Here is a 25,457-nt window from a genome sequence, read left to right on the forward strand (position 1 = left end):
CAGGACCCAGGGTCCTCTATAGCACATCTGACCATAAGTGCAGGCAGTTGGAGTTGGACATGTTTATGATGGTCACAATGGGAAAACGACATTACAGGTTTAGGCTGGTGGATTCTGAAGAGTGGGTGCAGCACAGATGTCAAAGACAGAGGTCATTAGCAGATTGAAGGTTGTGGCAGGGAAAGGAAGAGAACAATGCATGATGCTTGAGTATTAAAAAATACTTTCTAATGAGGAATCAGAATTGTGAATTTAATAATAAAAATAAAAGAATGATACTAGTGTTTTTTTTTTTAAATACTATTACTAATAATAAGTTTTACCAAATACTGGCCATTTTTATGATTCAAATAGCAGCTTTCATTGTCGGGTTATTGATCTGTGTCGTGGCTACTGATTAACTTTAGTACACAGTTTAAAGTTCTATCTTTTGTTTAGAAATAGATTTCCCTTTCAGGGTATGTTCTACTTCTAATCTACCAGTGATAGCAGGCTGGCCAGAGTACTGCCAATTCTAATCTGACCTGGGGACAGAGAGAGACATCATATGATATTAGTTGCAGACAACTATATCCAAACCCATACCTGTGTATGTACAGTATGTTACAAAACAATAGCTAAAAAGTCAATGATAAAAGCTCAGTTTAAGACAAGTGTACTACTATGTGTAAACTAGCCCCAATTAACTAATTCAAACTGTTATTGGGAATGCACACACATACACTTTCTGGGATCAGTGAATGTGTATATTAGAAGCGTCACCAGAGAGGTATGTTTCTACAGTTATCCTTCTTGCAGTGGAATTGGCAATCTACTAAAATACCCAAGTACTGTGTATAAAATAAACGTCTGCACAAAAATATTTTCTAAATATCATATATACAGTGGCTTGAAAAAGTATTCATACCCCTTGAATTGTTCCACATTTTGTCATGTTACAACCAAAAACTTAAATGTATTTTATTGTGATTTTTTTCTGGTAGATCAACACAAAGTGGCACATAATTGTGAAGTAGAAGAAAAATGATAAATGGTTTTCAACATTTTTTACAAATAAATATGTGAAAAGCGTGGCTCGCATTTGTATTCAGCCCCCCTAAGTCAATACTTTGTAGAACCATTATTCTCTGCAATTACAGCTGCAAGTCTTTTTGGGGATGTCTCTACCAGCTTTGCACATCTAGAGAGTGACATGTTTGCCCATTCGTCTTTGCAAAATAGCTCAAGCTCTGAGTGTCAGATTGGATGGCGCACATCTGTGAACAGCAATTTTCAAGTCTTGTCATAGATTCTCAGTTGGATTTAGTATACTAAAAATGGGGTTATTGGCGCTACCTGGTATATGAACCTGTATCTTATTACTATACCCTAAGTATTTCCAATAAAAGGCAGTGGAGCTAAGAACTTACCTAACTACCGCTTACTGCACTATATAAGCACGTATATGGTACATCATTTTTTCTTAGAATAAGCACTTATTGCACTTTATTGTGGAGTAGTAACTATATATAATTGGGTATTATACATTTTTGGAGAAAATATATGCAAACGGTATCACACTGTACAGTATTGGAGATACAGAGCTGGTGTTGTATGGGCCAGTATGTGTATATAAAGGTATCACACTATACAATATTGAATAGATAGAGGTAGTTGTGTATGGCATAGGATGTGCAGTTCCCTGCTAGGCTGGATAATTTGGTACCCACAGAAGGTTCAATTGTAATCCTTTGTGAATTTAATTTTTGTTATACTTCTGGAAATATATAGTTTGGCCTTTAGAGGTATACATATATTATAAAATATGGTCCTTTATACTGTCAGTCAAACATCCTCTATATATATATATATATATATATATATATATATATATATATATATATATATATATATATATATATATATATATATAAAAAATCTTAGCTCCACTGCCTTTTATTGGAAATACTTAGGGTATAGTAATAAGATACAAGCTCATAAACCAGGTAGCACCAATAACCCCATTTTTAGTATACAAAATATTCTCTTGTAAAGACTCCTGGTAGGGAACTTTTATTTTTAGGGGAGACTGCAACTGACTCTGTGCGACCTAAGCGCGGCTTTTGATAAAAAAAAAAAAAAAAAAGTCAATTGGATTTAGGTCTGGACTTTGACTAGGCCATTCTAACACATGTACAGTGGATATAAAAAGTCTACACACCCCTGTTAAAAATGTCAGATTTCTGTGAAGTTCAAAAAATTAGATGAGGATAAATTAAATCATTTCAGAACTTTTCCCACATTTGATGTGACCTATAAATGGTACAACTCAGTTGAACAACAAACTGAAATCTTTAAGTTGTAGGGAAGTAAAAATAAAATAATATGGTTGCATAAGTGTCACACCCTTAAACTAATACTTTGTTGAAGCACCTTTTGATTTTATTACAGCACTCGATCTTTTTGGGTATGAGTCTATCAGCATGGCACATCTTGACTTGGCAATATTTGCCCACATTTCTTTGCAAAAAGACTCCAAATCTGCCAGATTGTGAGGAAACCTCCTGCGCCCAGCCCTCTTCAGATCACCCCACAGATTTCCAATCGGATACAGATCTGGGCTCTGGCTGGGCCATTTCAAAACTTTAATTTTCTGGTTAACCATTGCTTTGCTGATTTGCTGACTGTACAACTTATTAAAAAAGTAAGAGAGGGCAACATAAAACTAGTGCGATATTTGACACGGTTGGTGATAAATTAACACATCAATGTCTGGTTGGATGGATGTAGTAGCATTTCTCTTGGTGCTCATCAGATATTGTGCTTCATCCTTTAAAAAATAGTTGCTCACAAATAAAGGTGCTGCCAAAAACTGATGACATGAAAGGTGTGATTGTGCAGAGTGGGATAGTTTTCTTTGGGAAGATAAAATGTATAAAAGTCCAGTAAAGAGACACTGTTAACTTTTTCTTCAGTCACGTGTTCGAGAAGTGTAAACGCATTTTTGCAAAAAAATGAAAAAACAAAAATGAACATTTTTAATTAAGTTCATGATTTTGTGTTGGACCACATTTGTAGCCATCATGGGCTGCAGAGTGGAGAATCATGATTTAGGCCTCAGGCACACAGGACATTTTTATTTTTAACTCTTCTAGAAGCCTTCCTCCTGCCAGCAGTGTTTTTGCAGAAAAAACTTCTAACGCTTTTACAAGCACTTAGGCACGTTTACAAGTGTCAAACACTTGGGCATTAATACATTTAATTGGCCAGAATACATTTATTCTGGCGATTGAATTTAATTATCAATGAAGCACTAAAACATGCCAAGTGTTAACATACGTTTACACGCATTTAGACATGTTTACAGGCCTCTTTTTCTACCCAAACTTTGCTGCTCCTGGACACACTGGCAGAGAACATAGAAACCAATCAGCTTCCAGTTTTTTTTATCAAAGCTTAATTGAACAAGCTGAATTTCAAAGCTGACTGTCTACCATGCACAACTACACCGGATTTTGCACTCAATTTTAGAAAAACAACCGCATAGGCCAGCCTTTCTCAACCTTTTCAACACAGAGGAAACCTTGAAATTGTTCTCTAGTCTTGGGGAACCCCTGCTAAAAAATAGACATCTACAACTCATTAGTGTGATGGTCAGTGGGAAGAATGGTCCTTACACTTGTGGTCATTGGGAAGAATTACCTCCTTAAAAGATAGCTAAAAAGATCAATGGTGTCAGTGGAAACTTATCCGAGAGGTAGAAATGGCCCAATGCTGAAGCAACCTCTGGAGGAACCCTGGTTGAGAATCACAGCCATAGGCTAACATGCAGGGGAGTTTAGAGGTAGGAGAAAAAAACAAAACAAAAAAAACATCCGATGTCCCTCGGAGCAGCTGTAAAAATGCCCAGAGTGCATGAGGCCTAGAAATGTAACTCCACTTTTGTTGAGAAAAAAAAAAACATTCCCCTCTGGATTTAACAAACCTTTTTTTACAGATTCCTACCTTTTGTTATTCTGAAGAATTCCGTTTGTTCCTCTGTGCCCCTGTGCTTAGTGAGTTTAATGGGAGTGGTTTCAGAATTATCAACCAGCTGCTGCAGAATCAGGGCTGCATCCCTTTAGATGTTATTTCCTATTGAGAGTACCTCACAAAAAATGAAATTTTTGCTGCAGGGGATGCCAAAAACTTGCTTCTAGTGCAGATTTCTGGGAAAATCAGTGAGCCAATCACACAAGTAGAAAATTATGTTTCTGGGGGCCATTCTGTGTACATAACACCTCCAGGTAGCCATATTGCATTGCACTTTACAGAAAATTACAGAGCTGCAGATTGAAAAGGAAAGGTCATTTTTAATAACATTCAATTACAATACATGTGTTGCAATTGTAAATGCTATACATATATTTTTTTATTTGCCATTTTCTTTTCATTAAAGTGGAGTTACCCTTTATTTTGCCAAATAGCAACTGGAGTTGGCAGCAGTTAGTACCCCTGACAGTTTTTTTTGTCCCAATGGGGAGATTTCCCTTCAGTTCCTTTTCTGGTATCAGCATTGTCACCGTGGCTGGAAATGAGGTGAAGTCTCCATTGGGGACACAGACAGCAATAAAAGGCCATAAGAGGTCCTAGCATTCCCTCAGTACTAAGGAATGATTTTATAACAGATGCCAATTCTCTTAGCATAGTGATGTTAATTTCATAGATGAAGGGGGGACATATTATAAGGATGTTAAATCTTCAACGTTTTTGGCGTGGGGACACATTCTTGCTGGGCTTCTAATGTGTCTCCTATTAGAAGGAACTGGCTGCCTCCAGGCAAACTACACAAAGGCAATGTGGCTTCGAAATAGATTTTCAAAATTGTGTAATAAAAGCTCTGGTTTTAGCGCAAATTGTTAGACAGTGCTATTTTGTTTTATTGAAGACTAGGTGTTAAGTGTGCTGGAAAACCATTTGTTTGTGTTGTGCAAAACCCTTCTATGTGCACCTTATTTAAAAAGCCAGTTATAAAGTGGGGTGATTATCATTTCTCTATAGCCCACTATAGACTGCTGCACCCAGGTAGGCATCCAAGGATGGCTGTGCTGTACTGTACTGTGGAGGGGGCCAGGAGGTGCCGGTACTGGTCGTATGGAGCACACCAAGAGAAAGAAAAGAAAATGGAGCCCAGTAACTCAGCCAGACAAATATGAGGCAACAGACTTTCAAAATAACTAGGAAAAATGGTGCTACTTTTAAATAGCTAAGGGCTCCCATTCATGGCTGTGACGCACTCCATTTTGACTTTGCCCTCCATTATAGGCATATTCCAGACCATAGCCGTGGACCTGTGTACCACCCTCTGGCTAACTCAACACAATGTACCACATGCCAATGTGAGCCCCTAAAAGGATCCAGCACCTAAAGCAACATTACAGACCACCCCTATGTCTTCATCAAGCAGGGTCTGGATACAGTCCCCCAAGGCTTAGCGAAGGATCAACCGATTCAGAGGCTACAGTGCAGCCAAGTATCTTGATAAGAGAATCATCTCTGAGAAAAAAAACTCTATAGGAAGGGGTAAGAATTTCTTAGCAGATAGTCCATCACCTTAGAACAAATAGCTGGAAGTGGGAGTGGTTATATAGGGCAGCGGTAACCCAGAGGTCTGTGGACCATGAGAAAATTTAGGAGGTCCCCAGGAGTTCTGCCGCAAATAAACATTGTGGCGGATGTATGCAGCCCAATGTTGTTTCCAGTGTTGTTCTCAATGCACGCTGAAAGTCAATAGTGTCAGTGCGCATTGATACCGGATGTCTCCTCTGTAGTTCTGGCTCCCGTGAACTCAGAGGGAGGTATGGGAGTAGTGCAAAGAGCAGGAAGTGAAGGAGGAGACTTCCAATGGCAGCGCTGGTCACAGACTGTGGGAGGGAGCACAGAGCTTGAGCATATGACTGGATAGAGAGGTGAGATCCAGTGATGAGTCTGGGTAAGGCAGCAGTGTCATGCAAAGTGCAAGGGGGGGGGTGGTGAGAGAGCTGGAGCATTGTGTGTATAAGGCAGCAGTGTTATCCAGGGGGAGAGGGGCAGAGAGCCAGAGCACTGTGTGTATAAGGCAGTGTGGTCCAGGGGTAGGGGGGCAGAGAGCCAGAGCATTGTGTGTATATGGCAGCAGTGGCAGCGTTGATTGCAGACTGTGGGAGGGAGAACAGAGCTTGAGCACATTACTGGATAGAGAAGTGAGATCCAATGATGAGTCTGTGTAAGGCAGCAGTGTGATGCAGTGTGTGGGGGTCAGAGAGCCAGAGCTTTGTGTGTATAAGGCAGCAGTGTGATCCGGGGGAGGGGGGCAGAGAACCAGAGCATTGTGTGTATAAGGCAGAAGTGTGGTCCAGGGGTAGGGGGTCAGAGAACCAGAGCATTGTGTGTATAAAGCAGCAGTGTGATCAAGGGGTAGGGGGGCAGAGAACCAAAGCATTGTGTGTATAAGGCAGCAGTGTGGTCCAGGGGGAGAGGGGCAGAGAGCCGGAGCATTGTTTATATAAGGCAGCAGTGTGATCCAGGGAGAGAGGGGCAGAGAGAGTCAGAGCACTGTGTGTATAAGGCAGCAGTGTGGTCCAGGGGTAGGGGAGCAGAGAACCGGAGCATTGTGAGTATAAGGTATCAGTGTGGTCCAAAGGGAGGGGGCAGAGTGCCAGAGCATTGTGTATAAGGCATGTAAAATTAATGTTAGTGGTCCGCGGGATTCAAAATTGTGTGTTTAGTGGTCCGTGATGTTCAAAAGGTTGGCAACCACAGATTATAGGGGATGCCTTCAGCAGCTTCGTTTTTTTGGGCAGTGTTCAATCACCTGAAGATAGCTGCATATTGCCCATGATCTATGACTAAAGACCCTTTGACCTGTACGAATAAAAAAAATCATTTTTACATCTATGTTTCTGTTGAAGAGTTACACTCCACAGTTTCAGAAGACTATTGGAACCACTGATGAAGAGGGTGTCCCAGACAGTAACGGGAAATCTCTGCAGCAGAAAAAAATTTCCCCAATCTATCTGAATTTTTTTTTTTAAATGGCTAAAGATGGGCTTTAATTATTTTTTAAATTAACACATACCTGAATTAGTGGGGGCTTTTTATGCCCGCAATTTAGCTGTAAATGTTAACATTTTAGGTACTAATGCAGTTTCTGTTTAAAGAAAGGATTTCCTCAATGGTAATACCAGACTGCAATTTCTTCACCGTCACGCTGCATGTTACCATGGATACACATACCTCCAGGAGAGATGGATTCAGGGATAAATCATTTTTTATCATTATTATTTAATGTACTCTGTATACTCAGCCCCATACACTCGTGTCTGAGACTTAAGAACATAACCGTGGGACGTGTTTCAGAATTATTTTATTAAATATTCAGCAATAGGCATATCATTACAACACCTTCATTGTTTTGTCACATAAGTCTCTTTCCATGCGGAAAGCATCTAAAGTCCTCATTCTCGGTTATTTATATCCATTTATAAAGCTATTATGACTGTTAAACAAGCATTGTACATAAGCAATACATTTTATATGCTATACAATCGTAAGGTACTGAGCGTCTCTCAGACACACAATTCAGCTTTGCTATAAGATTGTTTTTCGTTGTAATAAATAGTTATGAAACAGTATAGAATTGGAGAAACGTTGCGGTTCCATTAAAGGCATCGTCTTGTATTTGGAATGTCTGAAAACCAATACATTTGGAAGGAATACGCTAAGGATTTAAGCTTCAGGAGGCTGAAAATTACATTTGGCAATATACATTCCATCTTAAAGGGCCATAAAACAGATCACAAGCTGGTTTACATTAAAGAGGCTTTAATAGCATTCATTGATAAATATCTAATAGTTTCAGAAGACTATTGGAACTGAAAAAAATATAAGTTGAAGGTACTGTAATGGGGGATGATATTTCCCAACACAGCTGACGGATGCTCCTGTCCAACATAGAACAAACTACCAAATGTCCTTCTGCCCAAAAATGGCAGCTAATACTGAGCAATTGGCTTTCTAGTCACATAAATGTTGGTAATGCCAATTTTTTGTTTTACTTTTTCTACATGCTTTGTTTTACATGTTACCCTTTCATATAATATAGTGTCTCATTTTAAGTTTTATGCACCTTTAATGGATTTGTGAAAACAGCAAAAAGAAGAGATCTACTGGGGATCTACACGATATGGTCAGAAGTATGTGGACACCCCCCCCAAAATATGGAGTTCAGCTGTTTCCAGTAAAGGGTACTGCTAATACTACAGAATGAAAATACAGTTTTAACAATTGTGCACTTCCAACCTTGTGACAAGTTTGGGGAGGCCCTTCCAACATGTTCCAACATGACTGGGCCCTTTTGCACAAAGCATTAACAAAATAATTTGACGATTATGGTGTGGGGGAATTCAAGTGGTCTGCAAAGAGGCCTGACATTAACCCTATTGCATACTTTTGGCATAATTTGGAATGCAGATTGCGAGCCAGGTCTTTTTATCCACCCCGACCTCACAAATGCTATTTTGGCTTAATGGGCACAAATTCTCCAAAAAATCTTGTGGAAAGCCTTCCTAGAAAAATGGATGCTGTTAAAGCAGCAAATGGGGGGCTAACTCTATTTTCACGCCCATGGTTTCAGAATGGAATGTCCAGCAAACTCATATAACTGTGCTGGGCAGGTGTCCACAGGCTATATAGTGTATTACCAATTATCATAATATTGAATAATTTAAAAACCATACCTCCTAGCTTGGTAAAAGTGCAAACCTACAAACTGTGTGGGTGCTTATAAGCCCTCCTGGTGCATCATGATATTCTTCCATATTCTGGGAGACACCCCCATTAAATAGGCCCCACCCTTTCTAACTTCTCACCATAGGGATTCAGGAATAGTAGTAGGACAGGTAGTCACTTATATAGAAAGCTGTAGGTTTTATGACCTACCATAAAAAATGCCCCACCCTACCTGATGGGTACTATATTAATACATTTTGTCATTTTTACAAGATTCTTAATATAAAAAGAATACAAAAATACAGAGAAAATGAGGACAGAGAGAAAAACAATTGTTAAATACTACAGTCTGTGATATTTAAAAAGTATATATAAATTGTACAGATTTATTGTCCTGTAAAGCTGTATAGGTAACACAAGATGTATCCAGTGTTTGTATGAAATATTTTACAGTTTAAACCCTTTTGATTTTTAGTACATACTTTGTACATTTTGTGGCACCCCAAAAAACCTAAAAGGGGAAAAAGTCATCAATATATCTACATTATTGATAATGAAAGCTAAAAGACATATCTAAAAACAACAGGGCTTTGGTGCAAAAAAACTGGGGGTTGCTTATTGTATACAAAAATATCAGACCATTATAATATTAATACAATTGGTAAAAATTACCATCAACAAACTGTTTCAGCCTACTAGAGGTCCAAACAGCAGAGGAAATGTGGTGCGAAGGAAAGATAAATGTTGAGTTATTAAAGTGGAAGTAAACCTTCCTATCATTTTCAGCCAAGGAAGCTGCCATCTTGGCCTCTGTTTAATCTTCAAAGCTATGATGTTGCACATGTGATCAGTTATGACACTAGTCAGTGGATGTCTTCACAGTTTGGTTAAGATAAGTTACATTCTCGGCATGTGCTGGATATGTAACTGTTTTTTGAATCTGTTAAATCTATAAGTTTACTTTCGCTTTAAGCGTAACTTGTACTGAGTGAAATATGTAGGCTGTCATAGCTGACCTGGAGATGTTAATTGACTGGCCGTTTATATTGATCGTCTGGCTTCATTTTTTTTTTAAAGCTACTGATCTGCAAAAGGTATTCCTTTTCAACATTCTCATTGGACAGAAGTAAATTATTAGGTCAACTTCTGCTGAGCGGGAAACAGCCATACATGGATCGGCCACTAACTGTTGTCATCTGCACAACATAGAGACTAATTATTCTTTAGTCTAAGATAAGAACTATGAGGACTCCCTAAGATAAAATAGGAAGTAAATACACAACACAAGCAGGGTCCTCATAACCCTCTTGTATTTTATTTTATTGTATTGTAACTGTACTGTCTCCCTTTAATAATATAAAGTGCTGCGTAATCTGTAGGCGCTATATAAATCCTGTATAATAATTTCTGACTTGAGAAACAGGTTCCAACTTATCGAACAGATGGAACAAAATGCTTTCAACGGTATATTTGACAGTCCGAAAGGCAGAAAATAAGAATTTAATTGTTTTAGGTCAGGGACTCAAAATATTGAAGCCACTGGTAACTGAATTCTTCAGAATAAGCATAGATGTGCATAGGGGGTGTGACAAGTGTGCCTGGGCACACCCTAAATACTCTAAGGATTTACTAAGGATGAGCTCAGGCGTGTTCGCAACCCGCACGTATAGAGCCCACCAGGAAGTCTGCAATGCACAGCGCTAACCACAGGCAATGAGTCAGCAATGAATCAGCACCACACAGAGTGTATAGGGTGTGCCCAGACATCCGTGCGCACATCTGTGCTCCTCCCTCCTGCTGGGTGCCCCCAGAGGAAGCAGTTTGTTCCGGGGGGCACCCAATCGGGGGCGATTCCGCCCCATTGCTCTGTGTGTCCCTTTCACACACGGAGTCATGGCTCAGCCCTGCCCCTTCTGTCTCCTGATTAGCTTACTGGCTGTGATTGACAACATTTGCTCCAGCTGCTGCCAAAAGCCAATAAGGAGTGCGAGTCCCTGGAGAAGCAAGGCTCTTGTGGACATTGCTGGATCAAGATGGAGCTCAGGTAAGTATTGGGGGGGGGGGGGTGCTGCTGAACACATACGTTTTTTACCTTCATGCATGGAATGCATGAAGGTAAAATACCTTGTGCCTTTACAACCACTTTCAGTTTGTGAATGAACAGGAAACCGCACAGCATAGAGCACTTCCCATTAATTTACGGCTGCAGAGAAAGGCATGTGTGTTTGAGCTTTGGGGTGCACATCCTAATGCAATAGGCTGCGCACACCTATGAGACTAAGGTTACCTCTGTATATTCAGTGTACTTTGAGTGCAGAACTAGCTGGCATTCGTTAAGGAGTTATCTTGTGATCAATTACACCTTCTACAACCCCTACAAAACACTAATCAGGTTACTGGACATGGCACAACCTCCTACTAAAATAATACAATATATATATTTTTTAAAAGTCTCTGGTGCAGATTGGATGTTCTTACATGTTGACAACAGCTCTGGGTGACTTTAATCTAAAGGAGGGCATTATGTCACCCGTGGACAAGGACCATGGCTTGTGAAGGATGATGCCACGTGGAAGTTCCTCATTAATCATTAACTCTAATCAAAACTGATAAGCAGATGGAAACTTGCCACAGCTTGTTAAAAACGCCACAGACCAAATAACTTACAAAGCATCAACCAGGATAAGCTGCCACTAAGAGAGACAAGTAAATCTTTCCTAAAGGAAAAAACAGAGGCCGCCATTCTCAGAAGTCTATATCACCATCACTGTCCCCAGTTAGTTACCCTCCTGGAAGCAGTGGCGGCTGGTGCAAATGCGTGTGGGAGATGAACGGCGGATGGGAAGGTGGCAAGACTAACTTTAACATAGGAGGCAGAGGTAATGATGACCCAGGCCGTTCTCCAGGCTGAACAGGAAGTGTGTCCTGAGACAAGATTGGCCAGTGTGTTCTAAGACAAGATTAGGAATCCTAAGACTCCCTGACCAATCTTCCCGATTGGCTGGGAGGAGAATCAGGAAGACAATATCGAATATTGCGGGCTCTGCGCCCAAAGTCCACCTTTTTTTAAGCCAATTAGAGGCTCAGGCTCTAATTGTGTGCTTTAAAAAAAAAAAAAAAACCCCATTGCAATCCATACGTCCCACGCTCTGCATGTAGAGTAGGGGCTGGGTGCATGGATTAGGGGGTGGCGCCCCTGCACCCTGTGTGGATGGGACACCACTGGCAGGAAGGACAATATGACAGTCAGACAACCACCATTTGAACAATGTAAAGTCACCAATAGCAGCCTCCATGCCTCTCTCAAGAAAGGCTTCCTTTAAGTCCTTCCCTGTTTTAATATACTGTGGAAAATCACATTATTCCTCGCAGCTCAGGTAGGCAGAGGCAGTGGAAAGCCTAAACAAGCTTTTTTGTTTTATAAAATCATTTAAAAAAAAAGGTCAATAGAAAGGCAGAACATGCATGATACATGTCAGGATGTACAGAAGCACCATTAACTTTTAGATAAGATATGATGTGAAGAACAGTTTTGTTGGGCTTCTCTTCACAGCAATGGCATACAGACAACCATAAAAGTGAATTAGAATGGTGAGGTACAGGGAGTGTACAAGGTCAATAAACTATTATGGCAACTCAGGATGCAAAACAGGGTACACGATCAAGATAAAGTGACATTTAATACATATACTACAAAAAGAGGTTCTGACCCTTCCCTAGTATCCAATACTAGAAAGAAAAGTTTGCCCAAAGTATTTTTTTTTAAATCTTGTGTAATAAGAACAATAATCTCTATGTGTGAACAAATCATGATCCACAGTTGTTAATTATGAAAAAAAAAATTTTCTTCCTCTAGTTTTGCTTCCTTCCTCTCATCTAGTTAAGCTGGTAATCTCCAAAAGGAGGGAACTATGATGGATTTGAGTCGGTTTTAGGTTTATAAGGTTCAAATTGTTGTTTTACCTTCCATTATCAACTACATGTTAAAAAAATTTTGTTTTATAATAAATACTTTTTCCATGATAAAGAGTTCCCTGAGCACTGTTATCCAAACAGACGGCATTGATGAGAAGCTTGCTTTGCAGCTCCCTCTGTCCAATTAAAAACCTCCACTAAGCTGTTTGAGCCATTGTTGCTATGACATATTAGAGTATAAAGGTCTTCATTTAATTTTATAAAAACCTGGTGGCAGCATATAAGGCTACTATGTATTAAATAGGTTCTCTATTACTTTTAAGAATAGGATTTTTTTTTACTGCCCTTAATTTATTAAAAGCTGGAGCAAGATTTCTTCTCATTGGTAGGACACATTTTTAGTTCTGGGATTATATCCAAAATGTTTCTGTTAAAAATGGGCAGCATAAAATAAATGTGAAAAACTCAGGGGAAACAGAAAAACCTAGGATTTGAATTAATAAATTAGCTGCTACTGCTGATGAACATGCAAAGATAATCACATATCTGGAAGAAATGAGCCAGAAAAGTTAATCAATGGTCTGATAGTTTTCTGCAGTGCTGTGATCAAAACCCTCTTAAAATGATTGAGTTTGGGTATTTCCAGTTAAGCGTACTGTTAATGCTACAGTACATAAAGACATTTTAGGCAATTGCACCTTCCCAGCAATGCGGAAACAGTTTGGTGTGGAGGAACTTGAGTATCTTGCAGAGAAGCCTGACCTCAACCGTACTGAACACCATTAGGATAACTTGGAAAACTCATCACAAACCAGATCCTGCTATCTAACATCAGTACTCAACCTCACAAACGTTTTTTTTTTTGGCTACATGGGCACAAATTCCCACAGACGCGCTTTAAAATTCCAGACGGCTGGAGGCCATTATAGTCACAAAAGGCAGGACTATTCTATATTAATGCCCATGGTTTTGGAATAGAATGTCCATCAAGCTCATATAGGTGTGATGGCCAAATATCCACAAACTTAGCCACACTAGAATATATATTATTGTACAAAAATTACTTCATTGGGTGTTTTTTTTTTTTAAACATTTTTTTTCTGCCATTGGTAGTAGCTTTGTTAAAAAACCTGCTTATCTTTTCTTCAGTTCACTGGTCTATGGATGCAGCATTCCTATACGGGCCTAGAATACAAGGAGAACCCAGTTACACTTTCCTGAAAAAGGAAAGCCAACCATTTTTTTTCTCTGGTTTTGGATAGACTGGAGAGGGGGTTTCAACCTCAATAAGGTTTTAATTTAGGGCTCCATTAGAGATGTTTTTAAGTTTTCACTACTTCCTTTTTGGTGACCTAACCAGGAGTTAAGGACACCTATACCGTGCCAACAGACAGCAAAATAAAAAAAAAACTCTCAGATATCCCAGTAAAATGCATGTATGGTTGTCTGTGTACTCATTGGTGAGATTCTTCTCACTACCTTACCCAACAGCACAGAAGGAAGTTGAGATAATGGGCGTTTTTGACTAATAAAAAAGTTAAAATTAATGAAAAACAAGGATACTGTTTTGAAATAAAGTGGTCAGAGAAACTGATTAGTTATTTAATACATAGGTCTGCAGGATGCGGTTATTGATTTGTGAGATGGTGGACTGGGTGGGGAGCTTTAAAAACTTCAAGTTGGAACTGAAGTCAAGATATCATCACAGCTTTTAGCCTGAAATAAAGGACTTCCGTGGCGCACAGGTGAAGGTATGAAGATTAGAAAAGGTACTTCCCTGCTACTGGCCAGTTTTGATTAAACAAACTCTTTATGTCCAGTATTCCACTCTAAATAGTTAAATGCCTATGCTGTAGGGTAACTGTTTGAATTGCCAACCTATTTCTAAAGGCTTTGGGCTGTGTGGATGACTTTGCTTTTTACATCAGTTCAAGATGCTTTTGAGATCATCCTGAATCCACTGAGAGGTTCATTTGACCTCATTCTAGCTTCTATTGCACTCCCATAGACTTGTATGTGGCGAAAACAGGGTCTGACGCAAACAAAAGCCTATAGACACAGACCCCAAATCTGCTTGGCTTCTCTTGCGATTTACACTCTTCTGCCACACCACACTGTCAGAAAGATAACATGGTTATATGCTGGTTTAGCACTACAGGTTCCCTTATCATCTGCATGTTCATAAGTAGTATGAATGGGTATTGTGATGGTGCCCATCCATTGTCTACTGAAGAGGCCAGATATGGAGAGGTGACACAGGAAGATGGAAGATGTAGTATGGTAAAGAATTGTGAATTAGATGACTACCTGAATAACAAACCCATTGACAGGCAAGATATTTCACATGTATGCATTTTCACTGTGTATTACAGGTCTTCTACTCAAAGGTTTTACATTGGCATCTCCATTAAGTTTAAGGAGAATTTTTGCAGAAAATTAGGAATTTGCCATCTGTCTACCCTCTCCTACTACAGCTCCCAGGAATTCAAGTAAGTGAACCTATAACTGTAACTAACCAAAGCTACCTGCTGCTGGAACTAGCAAAGTTAACATATTTTCTACACAATATTACAAATCAGCTGCATGTTAAGCAACACATGAACATATCAGCAGGGGATCAATTACTTTGTTGGTACGCTAGATAAACTCTTGCTTTATTATGTAGCAATTACTACAATGCAGATTTATTTTATTTAAAGCTACAGTGTTTCTGCAAACAGGTTCTTGAAACTCTTCAATAAATGAGGTAATGAGGAAGGACCATCACTGCACTTGCTTCAAGAGGCAGCTAGTGTTGTCTCTCTACCTCTGGATGCAGATATTTTTAGAAAGGGGTAATAAAATAACTTTAAACTATAAAAAAAATTGTCCAAACATTTCTTAGTGATCACGTTATAAGTGCAGGAACTTTTTGAGGCCATGCAGGACCTCTTCTTTAGATGTGACATCCTGTGTGGCATTGAAACACTGAACCTGCACTTATTGGGATGTAATCACTTTAATACGATTGGACTACTGATTATGGATCCATGGTGTGTGTGTATCTAGACTGATTCCAGTCAGCCTGCCGGCAGTTGCTACAACATCCTCGTACACCAAGCCATGCCCATGAGCTTGTGTGATGGGAATATCTCAAGTAATGAAGAATCAGCACACCATAGATCCCTAATTAATAATCCAAACATTTATTAAAGTGATCACGTTATAAGTGCAGGAACATTTTGAGGCCATGCAGGACCTCTTCTTTAGACTTGACTATGAAGACACCCTGAGTGGCATTGAAACATAGAATCTGCACTTATTGTGATGTGATCACTTTCATAAATGTTTGGACTACGGATTATGGATCCATGGTGTGTGTATCTAGGCTGATTCCAGTCAGTCTGCCGGCAGTTGCTACAACATCCTCTTACACTAAGCCTTGCCCATGAGCTTGTGTGATGGGAATATCTCAAGTAATGAAAAATCAGCACACCATAGATCCCTAATTAATAATCCAAACATTTATTAAAGTGATCACGTTATAAGTGCAGGAACATTTTGAGGCCATGCAGGACCTCTTCTTTAGACTTGACCATGAAGACATCCTGAGTGGCATTGAAAATAGAATCTGCACTTATTGTGATGTGAACACTTTCATAAACGTTTGGACTACGGATTATGAATCCATGGTGTGTTTAACTAGGATGATTCGAGTCGGCCTGCCGGCAGTATCCTCGAACACCAAGCCGCACCAAGGAACTTGTGTTGTGGGAATATATCAAGTAACTAAAAATCAGTGAAAAAGGACCTGGATAAAAAAAAAAACACCACTAATTACCACCATTAGCAATTGTCCCTTCAATGGCAGAAAAGCCCATATACAATTTCAATACTCAACACCCTTACATGCTATCAGGCTTGAGTATGTAAAGTGTGTGTGCAACAAAAAGATTTCACGGCATCCAATCGAAATCTGTGTTTCTTTTTCAACTCTGCACTGCAGAAATAACAACTGGGAGCTGATTGGTTGATAGACCGCAACAAATGTTTCATGAATTTTACATACATAAGCTCTTCTGTGACCTGTGCTTACCCTCTCACTGCAATGAAAATTGATAGTTACAGTGTAAGGATGGTTCCCTACATTACAGGAACTGATTTTTTTTTTCCTGGTTCAGATAAGCTCAGTTACAACACTGAGGAAGAGCAGTGACAACACGTAGTATTTTATCTCCACAAAAAGGGAAGCTGCACTTTTTCTTAATAATGGGCTTCTGTTTCCTAGTGATCTTGGATACAAATCATACTTAGCAAAGGTGAACTTTGTTATAAAAGAAAAAAAAATACAATTAAAGACTATGTTTTGGCACTGCACTCAATTCACCATGTCTTTGGAATTAAAACAGAAGTAGCTTGTGTCGACTGTTTAGAGTAGACAGCTTTAATTATAGCGAAGTTAAAATTTGAAAATAGGTTCAAATCATTTAAAAAGTAAACATGTTATTTTTTTTTTTTTTTTTATAATACTATACCTTCCATGTGATTGGTTCCATTCATTGTCATTAGAAAATAGGTAAAATAATGAATTAAGGGCTGGCACCATATAAATAAAGTCCTCCTGAAATGTAATTTAAGCATACAATGAACAGTGTGCAAACGCTGTCTTGATCTTTGAAAGTACCATCCGCAGTCTATCGCGCCAGAGGTCCAAACTGGGGAAAGTGCTCCGCAGACCAAGTGCCAGGAGCTGTTGATTGAACACCCAAAAAGAAAAGGTTCCAGATTGGCACAGTTTACACTTTCGATTTCAAATATTGTACCATTTTACCAGCAACTTTTTTTGCCCCTCGTAAGCAAATTTTGTAGCAATCAAGAGAAATTATCCAACTTTGCTACGTAAACTGACACAACATCAACAGCCAAAAAAAGTGTCACCATAGTCCTTTGTCATGTCCTTGGTTGTTGATTTTTTTTTTTATAGTGTGTTTTTAATTTTGTTAAGCATCTCTCGGTCATCTCTGGTAATGTCCATTTCATTTCAATTTGCAAAAAGGAAGATGCATTCTATTGGAGAGGAAAAGGTTACTCCTTAATCGACGCCTTCGAATCCCTGAGCGTTCTCAACCGCCATGAGAAGTTTCTCCCGTAACTCTTCAAAGGAGTCATAAGGAGGTAAATCTAGACGGTTAAAGCTGAAATAAAGCACAATGGTTTAGTATTTTATTTTTTATAATATTCATGCACAACAATGTAACCAACAACTCTTATAGGAGATAATCAATTCCCTTTCAACAAAAATTATATGACCAAACTTTTGTGGACACCCTTTGTTTCTAGTGAAACGTACTGTTAATGGTACAAAATACAAAGACATTTTAGGCAATTTCGCAATTCCAGCCTTGTGACAGCACTGAGGGGAAAGCTCTTTTCTGTTGTAGCGAGACTTTGCCCTTGTGCACAAACTCAGCACTATAAAGACATGGTTTGAGCAGTTTGAGGTGGAGGAACTCAGATGGGTTGCACAAAGGCCTAGCCTCAACCCTACGGAACACCTTTGTGGTGAAATTTTGGTTAAACTACATGGACTTGTGTATTTTTTCAACCTAACTATGTAACTATGAATTTGAATGCCAATTGTGAGCCAGATCTTCTCATCGAACATCATTACCTGATCTCTCAATTATTTTTTTGGCTGAAGGGGCACAAAATCCCACAGACACACTTCAAAATCTAGTGCAAGGCCTTTCTAGAAGAGTGGTCCACAATGAATGGCCAACTCCATATTAATGCTTGTGGTTTTGGAATGTGATGTTTGAAGAGCTGATTTAGGTCATGGTCGGTTATTCACAAATTATTTTCCATATAGTATAAGCCAGTAACAGGGGCGGACTGACCATTCAACCACTTGGCCACTGCCCGGGGGCCCATCAGGGTTGCCAGCCTCAGTAAAACCAGGGACAATATGTAAAAATCTGTGTTTTTTTTTTTTTTACATGTGTCTATGTAATGTCCCTTACTGACATCCTTTTGGTCTAAAAATCCTGAGATTATAGCTGCCCCACCTCTCCAGTACCTTCTCAGCCAATAGAAATATGTCTGTGTATACTGTGTGTACATGTCTGTGTACATGTCTGTGTACATGTCTGTGTACGTGTGTGTATACATGTCTGTGTACGTGTGTGTGTGTACGTGTGTGTGTGTGTGTACGTACGTGTGTGTGTACGTGTGTGTGTACGTGTGTGTGTACGTGTGTGTGTACGTGTGTGTGTACGTGTGTGTGTACGTGTGTGTGTACGTGTGTGTGTGTACGTGTGTGTGTACGTGTGTGTGTGTGTCCCTATAATCTGTTTGCCTGTGGGCCACATAATCTCCTATTGCCCGGGGGCCCCATGAGTTGTCAGTCCGCCCCTGACCAGATCCCAGGAGTCAATGGGCATCAGGTTATTTCAAAACTGGAAATGACGAAATGCCAGACGGCACATCCCTTCCTTCTGGCTTGTGTTGATTGACAGGTTGCCATAATAACAGGGCGGAAACTTTCACCGCCATTACTACAGCCACCTGCAATCACAGTGCATCACGCTGTGTTCCGACTGTGCAGACGCGAGATAAGGAGGTGCATGCTGGGTAGCCAGCTGCACCATGCTCCAGAAGCAAGTACGAGTGGGCTTCAGATGCTCACAGTAAGGATGGCCGCTGTGGGTATACCAGGGACGCTGTGAGTACATGAATATTTAGAATATTTTTTTGCTGTCCGTCCTTTAAGGGAGCTTTCACTTTACTTCTTGTCCCAGACATGAAGCAGGAAATTTCTACAAAATTAGGGGAATCCCCCTCCTAGATAGCCGTCACAGGAACAGGTGTCCCCATTGGAAGATTTGTTCCTCACCTCTTTTTCTGGTGACAACCATAATTATATTGGATTTGCCATTGCTTCCTGTCTTTGTGTCACCAAGACAAATGGAGTGAGTGAATCTACCCAGCAGGGGCATAGACAGCAATAAAAACCTGACAAGGGATCTAATTTTGCTCTACTCTATGTAACAAAAAGTTTTAGCTAGCAGACACCAACAGTGATCTTTTGTAAACACAAATTAAATGTCCTAACTATTACTGTAGTAAATATCAGTAATAAAATCCACTTCTAAACAGCAGCACCTGCAGGCTGTATGAGGTATTACACCAAAGACATTAAGATATGAGAGTGCTGCTATTCACAAACTATCAAGCTGTAAAAACTTAAAAATAAACCCAACATGGGTTCTAAACCCTTACCTACTCGTTCTGCTAGGTTTGGTATAAATAATATCTCCATATCCATACACAGTGGGCAAAATAATGATTTGATCCCCTGTGGATTGTGTAGGTTTGCCCACTTATAAAGTAATGAAGCATCTATAATTTTTTATCATAGGTGTATTTTAACCACTTAAGGATTTCCCACCGCATATGTACTGCGGCAGGGCAGCCCTATTGCGTGAAATGACCTACCCGTATGTCGTTTCGTGCACGAGATACTGTGGCCACGCGCGCCCACTGTACAGCAGGGGAGCCGAGGCATGGGTCCAGTGGGTGCAATGTTGATTCATCCTCTATCTTCAGAAAACATGGGGCTATTTGCTGCTTTGATTAGCTGATTGCATTTTCTGCCTCTTCAAGTGAATGAAATATTATATATATATATATATATATATATATATATATATATATATATATATATATATATATATATATATATATATATTTTTTTTTTTTTTTTAAAGAGGACTGGGCTTTTTAGTCTGAAGAACACAAGGGCTTGTTTACACTGCAAGAGAAAAAGGGCACTTTGCAGAGGCAGCTCTGGCTCTGACCAGCTCAGTTGACATATCAGTGGTTAGGGTGCTGTGGCTCAACACTACGGCCACTTTCACACCGATCCATAGCAAAAAAGCAGTAAAACCGCATATGCATGGCTTTACAGGACATGCAACAAAAAAAACAAAACATTTTCAATGCATTTTTGGTGCATTTTTTCATTTTTTTTTTTTTTTTTTTTTACTGACCAAACATGCACCAAAAATGCACCAAAAATGCAGAAAGCAGGATTTTTTATACCGCAACGGAAGAGCAACAGATCAGTGTGAAGATATACATAGAATTTAAAGGGATGCATTTTTTTTTCACATTTTCTTCTGCTTTTTGTGAACGCAAAAACGCTAAAAAAACTGCTCAGCCTTAGGGCATATGCACGTTTTCACAGGACACGTGACTCAAAAAACACATTTTCAGTGCATTTCAGTGGGGAGGTGCGTTTTTGGTGCATTTTTTTTTTTTACTGACCAAATATGCACCAAAATGCGGACAGCAGGATTTTTTTTTATACCGCAACAGAAGAGCACTGGATCAGTGTGAAGATATACATAGAATTAAATAATAATAAAGTAATGCATTTTTCTTCAGATTTTCTTCTGCTTTTTGTTAACGCAAAAACGCTTCAAAAACTGCTCAGCCTTAGGGCTCATGCACACTGCACACTCAAAAGAAAGCTGCTTTTACAGGCATTGAGATTTTATTTTTCTGCCTAAAAGCTTGAATAAGCTGTGCTTTTTTGTGAACTTTCGCTCATTTGTTATTGTATGTTTTTGAGCTTTTTCAAGTTTTTTGGAGTATAAGCCTTTTTTTCACAAACCCTCCCCTTAGATTATTTTTTAGTGCTTTCTTTTGTGCGTTTTCATGCATTTTAGGCATATTTTTCTACTCAAAAGCCCCTCTCAAAAATGAGAGTTTGGTGGTTGTGGTGTGGTGGTGGTGGTGGTGGTGGTGGTTGTGGTGGTGTGGTGGTGGTGGGGTGTGGTGGTGGTGGTGGTGGTGTGGTGGTGGTGGGGTGTGGTGGTGGTGTGGTGGTGGTGGGGTGTGGTGGTGGTGGGGTGTGGTGGTGGTGGGGTGTGGTGGTGGTGGGGTGTGGTGGTGGTGGGGTGTGGTGGTGGTGGTGTAGTGGGGTGTGGTGGTGGTGGGGTGGTGGTGTGGTGGTGGTGGGGTGTGGTGGTGGTGGGGTGTGGTGGTGGTGGGGTGTGGTGGTGGTGGGGTGGTGGTGGTGGTGGGGTGTGGTGTGGTGGTGTGGGGTGGTGGTGTGGTGTGGTGGTGGTGGTGTGGTGGGGTGGGGTCGTGGGGTGGGGTGGTGAGGTGGGGTGCTGGGGTGTGGCGTTTCTGCCTGTAACAGCATATGCCTGTAAACTCCTGAAAAAGCCATAGTGTGCATGGATACATTGGCCAACATGGAGGGGAGTTTCCAGGCAGAAAAAAATAGAGCTTAAAAAAGCTCAAAAGCCTGTAGAAACAGCTTCTTTGTGATGCTGTGTACATGTGCCCTAAAGGAAAAGCTGGTGCCCACAAAATCTACAGTGGTTGCATGACTTACCAGGTGTGAGCTCTGGGTAATTTGTCTGGGCTTCCCCACAACTCTATTGTAAACAGCTGAGGACCATTAGAACCTAGAATAATGAGAAAACAAAATAAAAATACAGAAAATGTATATAAAGAATAGGTACACTTTTAACACAGAGTAACATTTTATATGTAGGGGTGGGGGTAACCGTGGGAAAATTATAACTCCACAGAGGCACCGTCCCTGAGAAATACAAAATTCAGACTAAAAATAGGGTAGAGTGGGACTTTGAGCATGCCTCGGTAGGGTTGAAATAAAAATCTATACCACAGATTTAAAAATGTAGAAAAATTTTATTCACTATCCATGGATGAAAACCTTAAAAAAACAGATTACACTCTGAAATAGATTACAGATTTACAGTTTCTTTTGATCCAGGGTGTGCAGATGCTGGTAGAGAATGTCAGAAATGTGACCTATGCGTTTCGTGTGAGATGCCACTTCGTCAAGGCTATTAAAGTAGCACAAAAAATATATAAGTATTACAGTATTAAAAAGTAATCGAGAAATACAGTGCCAACAACATTTGTGAAATGATGTTTAGTGAACATCAAAAGAAACAGTAAAACTGTAATCTATTTTAGATTGTAATCTGTTCTTAAGGTTCCCATCCATGGATGGTGAATAAGGTTTTTCTACATATTTAAATCTGTGGTCTAGATTGTTATTTCAACCCCACCGAGGCACACCAAGTCCCACTCTACCCTAATTTAAGTCTAACATTTAGATTCCGCTCACCCCAGTATTGAAGGAAAAGACATTTTAAACACTTCAGAAATGCCAATAGCATTATTTCATGTTTCAGAGCATTGGAAAGCATCCTCTAAAGCTCTCTGGACACCTTTTTTATTTGGAAGAAAACTGTTTAACAGCAGGATGTTCCTCCAGAGTCTTGTCCCAGTGGTCTGCAAATACGTGCCAAACATCTTTAGAGGGTTTAAAATGGGTTTGTAACACACCTCTATTGGCTTAAATTGAGGTGTCTGCCAAAGATTGCAGACAAGATCGAAATCCAACAGGATGTTAATTTTAAAAGTTTGTAAAAATATTAACGGTGCGCGGTCTAATAAAGCAAAATGTGAATGTAAAAATCAACTGATACTCATTGATAGCCTGCGGTATCAAGAAGGCAATGCTATATATAAATATTACAATATTTTTTAAAGTACAAATACTGTGCAGAAAGCCAGGATACAGTGCAACTAATATACAAAAGTTCATATAGTACACCTTTCTATAAAGTGCAAACATCTGTAATAAATGATTAATAATTCATAAATAAATTATAAAAAAATAAACATCCAAATAAAGTCTAGAGCATCAGGTGATTTTTAAATTCACATTTTGCTTTTTGAGATAGCAAACCATTAATATTTTTACAGAATTTGTGTGGTCCAGTATTCCGGTACCATTTGGTGCAGCAGTGTTGCTTCAATTTAGGTCAAGCGCAAACCTTTATTTTTAATACATTTTTAACAAAATTGTATTAGACCATCTGCTTGGGATTTAAAGAAGTGGTTGGAGAATTTTAACACAAAACTAATGCATGTTATTTATGACCATGTGAAAAATTTCTTTAAGTCCAACTAATTCTTAACATTAAAGTTAAACAAATTTCCCATTACAGTTAAAAAAAAAAAAAAAAGGCAGCTTTTATGCAGCACTCTTTTGCTCTGGCACTATCCCCACTCCATGGTCTGGCACTGGTTCTCTTTTGGGTTGAATGATGGCCAGCATTATTCAACCTACTTCCAATGGGACCAAGGCATAATGGACACACCACTTTGGCTAATTTTTTACATCACAGAAACAAAGTTTTAACAGGGTTGTGTAGACTTTGTATATCCACTGTGTGTGTATCTATCTATCTATCTATCTATATATATATATATATTTTTTTTTTAAACCATTCTGGTTCTCGGCCAAGTGCATCCTGAATTTTCGGTACCGGAATTTTCATTTCGATGCACCACTAATATTTTCATATTCCTTAATATCTATTAGATTATCTTCCTGGTTTCCTCTCTTTGGTTGTCCTTCATTTAAATTTATACTAATAGTTCAACTTTTATTGACTAACATTTGGTAAGGGGATTTGGGGGATTTTAGATGTGTTTATGGGTTAGCGTAGCATTTTTATTTTTTGTTCAGGAATTAATCATTTATGGGCTTTGTTTTGTTTGTATCCAACAAAATTCGTTTTTGTGTTTACAATATTGTATGATTTTGTGCAGTGTGACATAGTCGTTTGTACGGGAATTCTGGGGTATGGCTTTTGATGTTAATCCTTAAAGTCAACAAGGCCTATATGGTAGTTTTTGGGTTCCACCTTTATCCACAATGTTCTTAAATGACTGGCAAAGAATCTGAAAGTAGGGTTCGTTATATCAATTTATTCATTTTTGTTCACTGTTTTATTAAATAAAAGATTTTGATGGAAAGTTTAAAAAATAGTAGTGTTTTGTTGCCCCCCCGTTCCCGTAAAACATACTGGAAACTCTGGGATTTTCACTTACCGTACAGTTCAGCAAACCCATTCATAGGCACACGAGAAGTCCCAGTGACAAACTGCAGCAATCGGATCCGTTTCTCGGCATCCATCAGCAGCACAGCCTAGTAACAGGTACAGTACAGCATTAGACAAGCACAGGAATGACACATTGTTATTCTGTTATTCGAATATAACATACAAGAGTGGGAAATATATAACATGACCACATTGCAAAAGGACAAGACTTATTCAGAAGAATAATGAAAGAAGCAACAGTAAAACAACAATGGCCTCTGGCTACCAATCAGCTTGCTTAAAAAAATAGGTTTAAAGAAGTGAAGTTACTTTACGTAACTTACTTTAAGTTACGTTACTTTTTAAAGCTCCTGCACATTATTCTGAAGATAACCGCATATATCTTAATGTTGGTCATGTGGTTTTTCAATCTAACAAAGAGCAGAAATTGGAACTTTCCTGACATGCAACTAAAATTGAGCAGCCCGATTTCCTTCTGTTTCATTTTCTGCTCCCTCTTATGCCTATGTCTCACTGAAACTCATGGAAACCTGCATATCCTGAAAAAGTTAAGTGGATCAATACTATCACATTGCATCTCCAAATACAAGTCTTTTTATTGGTCATATAGACCTACAGTAGATGGGCCAGGATGGGGCACAACTGAGCTGGAATTCAATCTGCGTTTGCTTTGGATTAGTTGGTTCAACTTGACAATTTCAGGATAATAATAGGTGTTCTTACCTTCCAGTACCACTGGATTGCTGGGTGGTTTGCACAATATCCATTTTTATACAGTGTGTGTTGTCTCCAGTCATTTACATCCACATCTCCCAGACCACACATTAGAAGCTGGAAATATAAAACAATTCTCATCAGTTACACATTGCTGCACATATT

At 39.3% G+C, this 25,457-nt stretch overlaps 1 protein-coding gene across 25 annotated transcripts in view; it reads right to left on the reverse strand.

Moving 5' to 3' along the window:
• Window positions 1-7,346: 7,346 nt before the first annotated feature.
• Window positions 7,347-25,457, reverse strand: part of NEDD4L (NEDD4 like E3 ubiquitin protein ligase) — a 585,723-nt gene continuing 567,612 nt past the window's right edge. For all 25 annotated transcript variants that reach the window (XM_077462942.1, XM_077462949.1, XM_077462944.1 and 22 more), the window contains 4 exons: window positions 25,302-25,409; window positions 24,568-24,664; window positions 22,025-22,097; window positions 7,347-17,816 (listed from right to left, as the gene is read on the reverse strand). In XM_077462942.1, coding sequence (XP_077319068.1) covers window positions 17,714-17,816; window positions 22,025-22,097; window positions 24,568-24,664; window positions 25,302-25,409 — 381 coding nt within the window. In that variant the 3' untranslated portion in view covers window positions 7,347-17,713. The remainder of the gene's footprint in view (window positions 17,817-22,024; window positions 22,098-24,567; window positions 24,665-25,301; window positions 25,410-25,457) is intronic.

The sequence above is a fragment of the Lithobates pipiens genome, unplaced genomic scaffold (assembly GCF_037356315.1).
Source record: "Lithobates pipiens isolate NorthernLeopardFrog02 unplaced genomic scaffold, aLitPip1_a1.2 Scaffold_3, whole genome shotgun sequence".
NCBI classification, from domain to species: domain Eukaryota; kingdom Metazoa; phylum Chordata; class Amphibia; order Anura; family Ranidae; genus Lithobates; species Lithobates pipiens.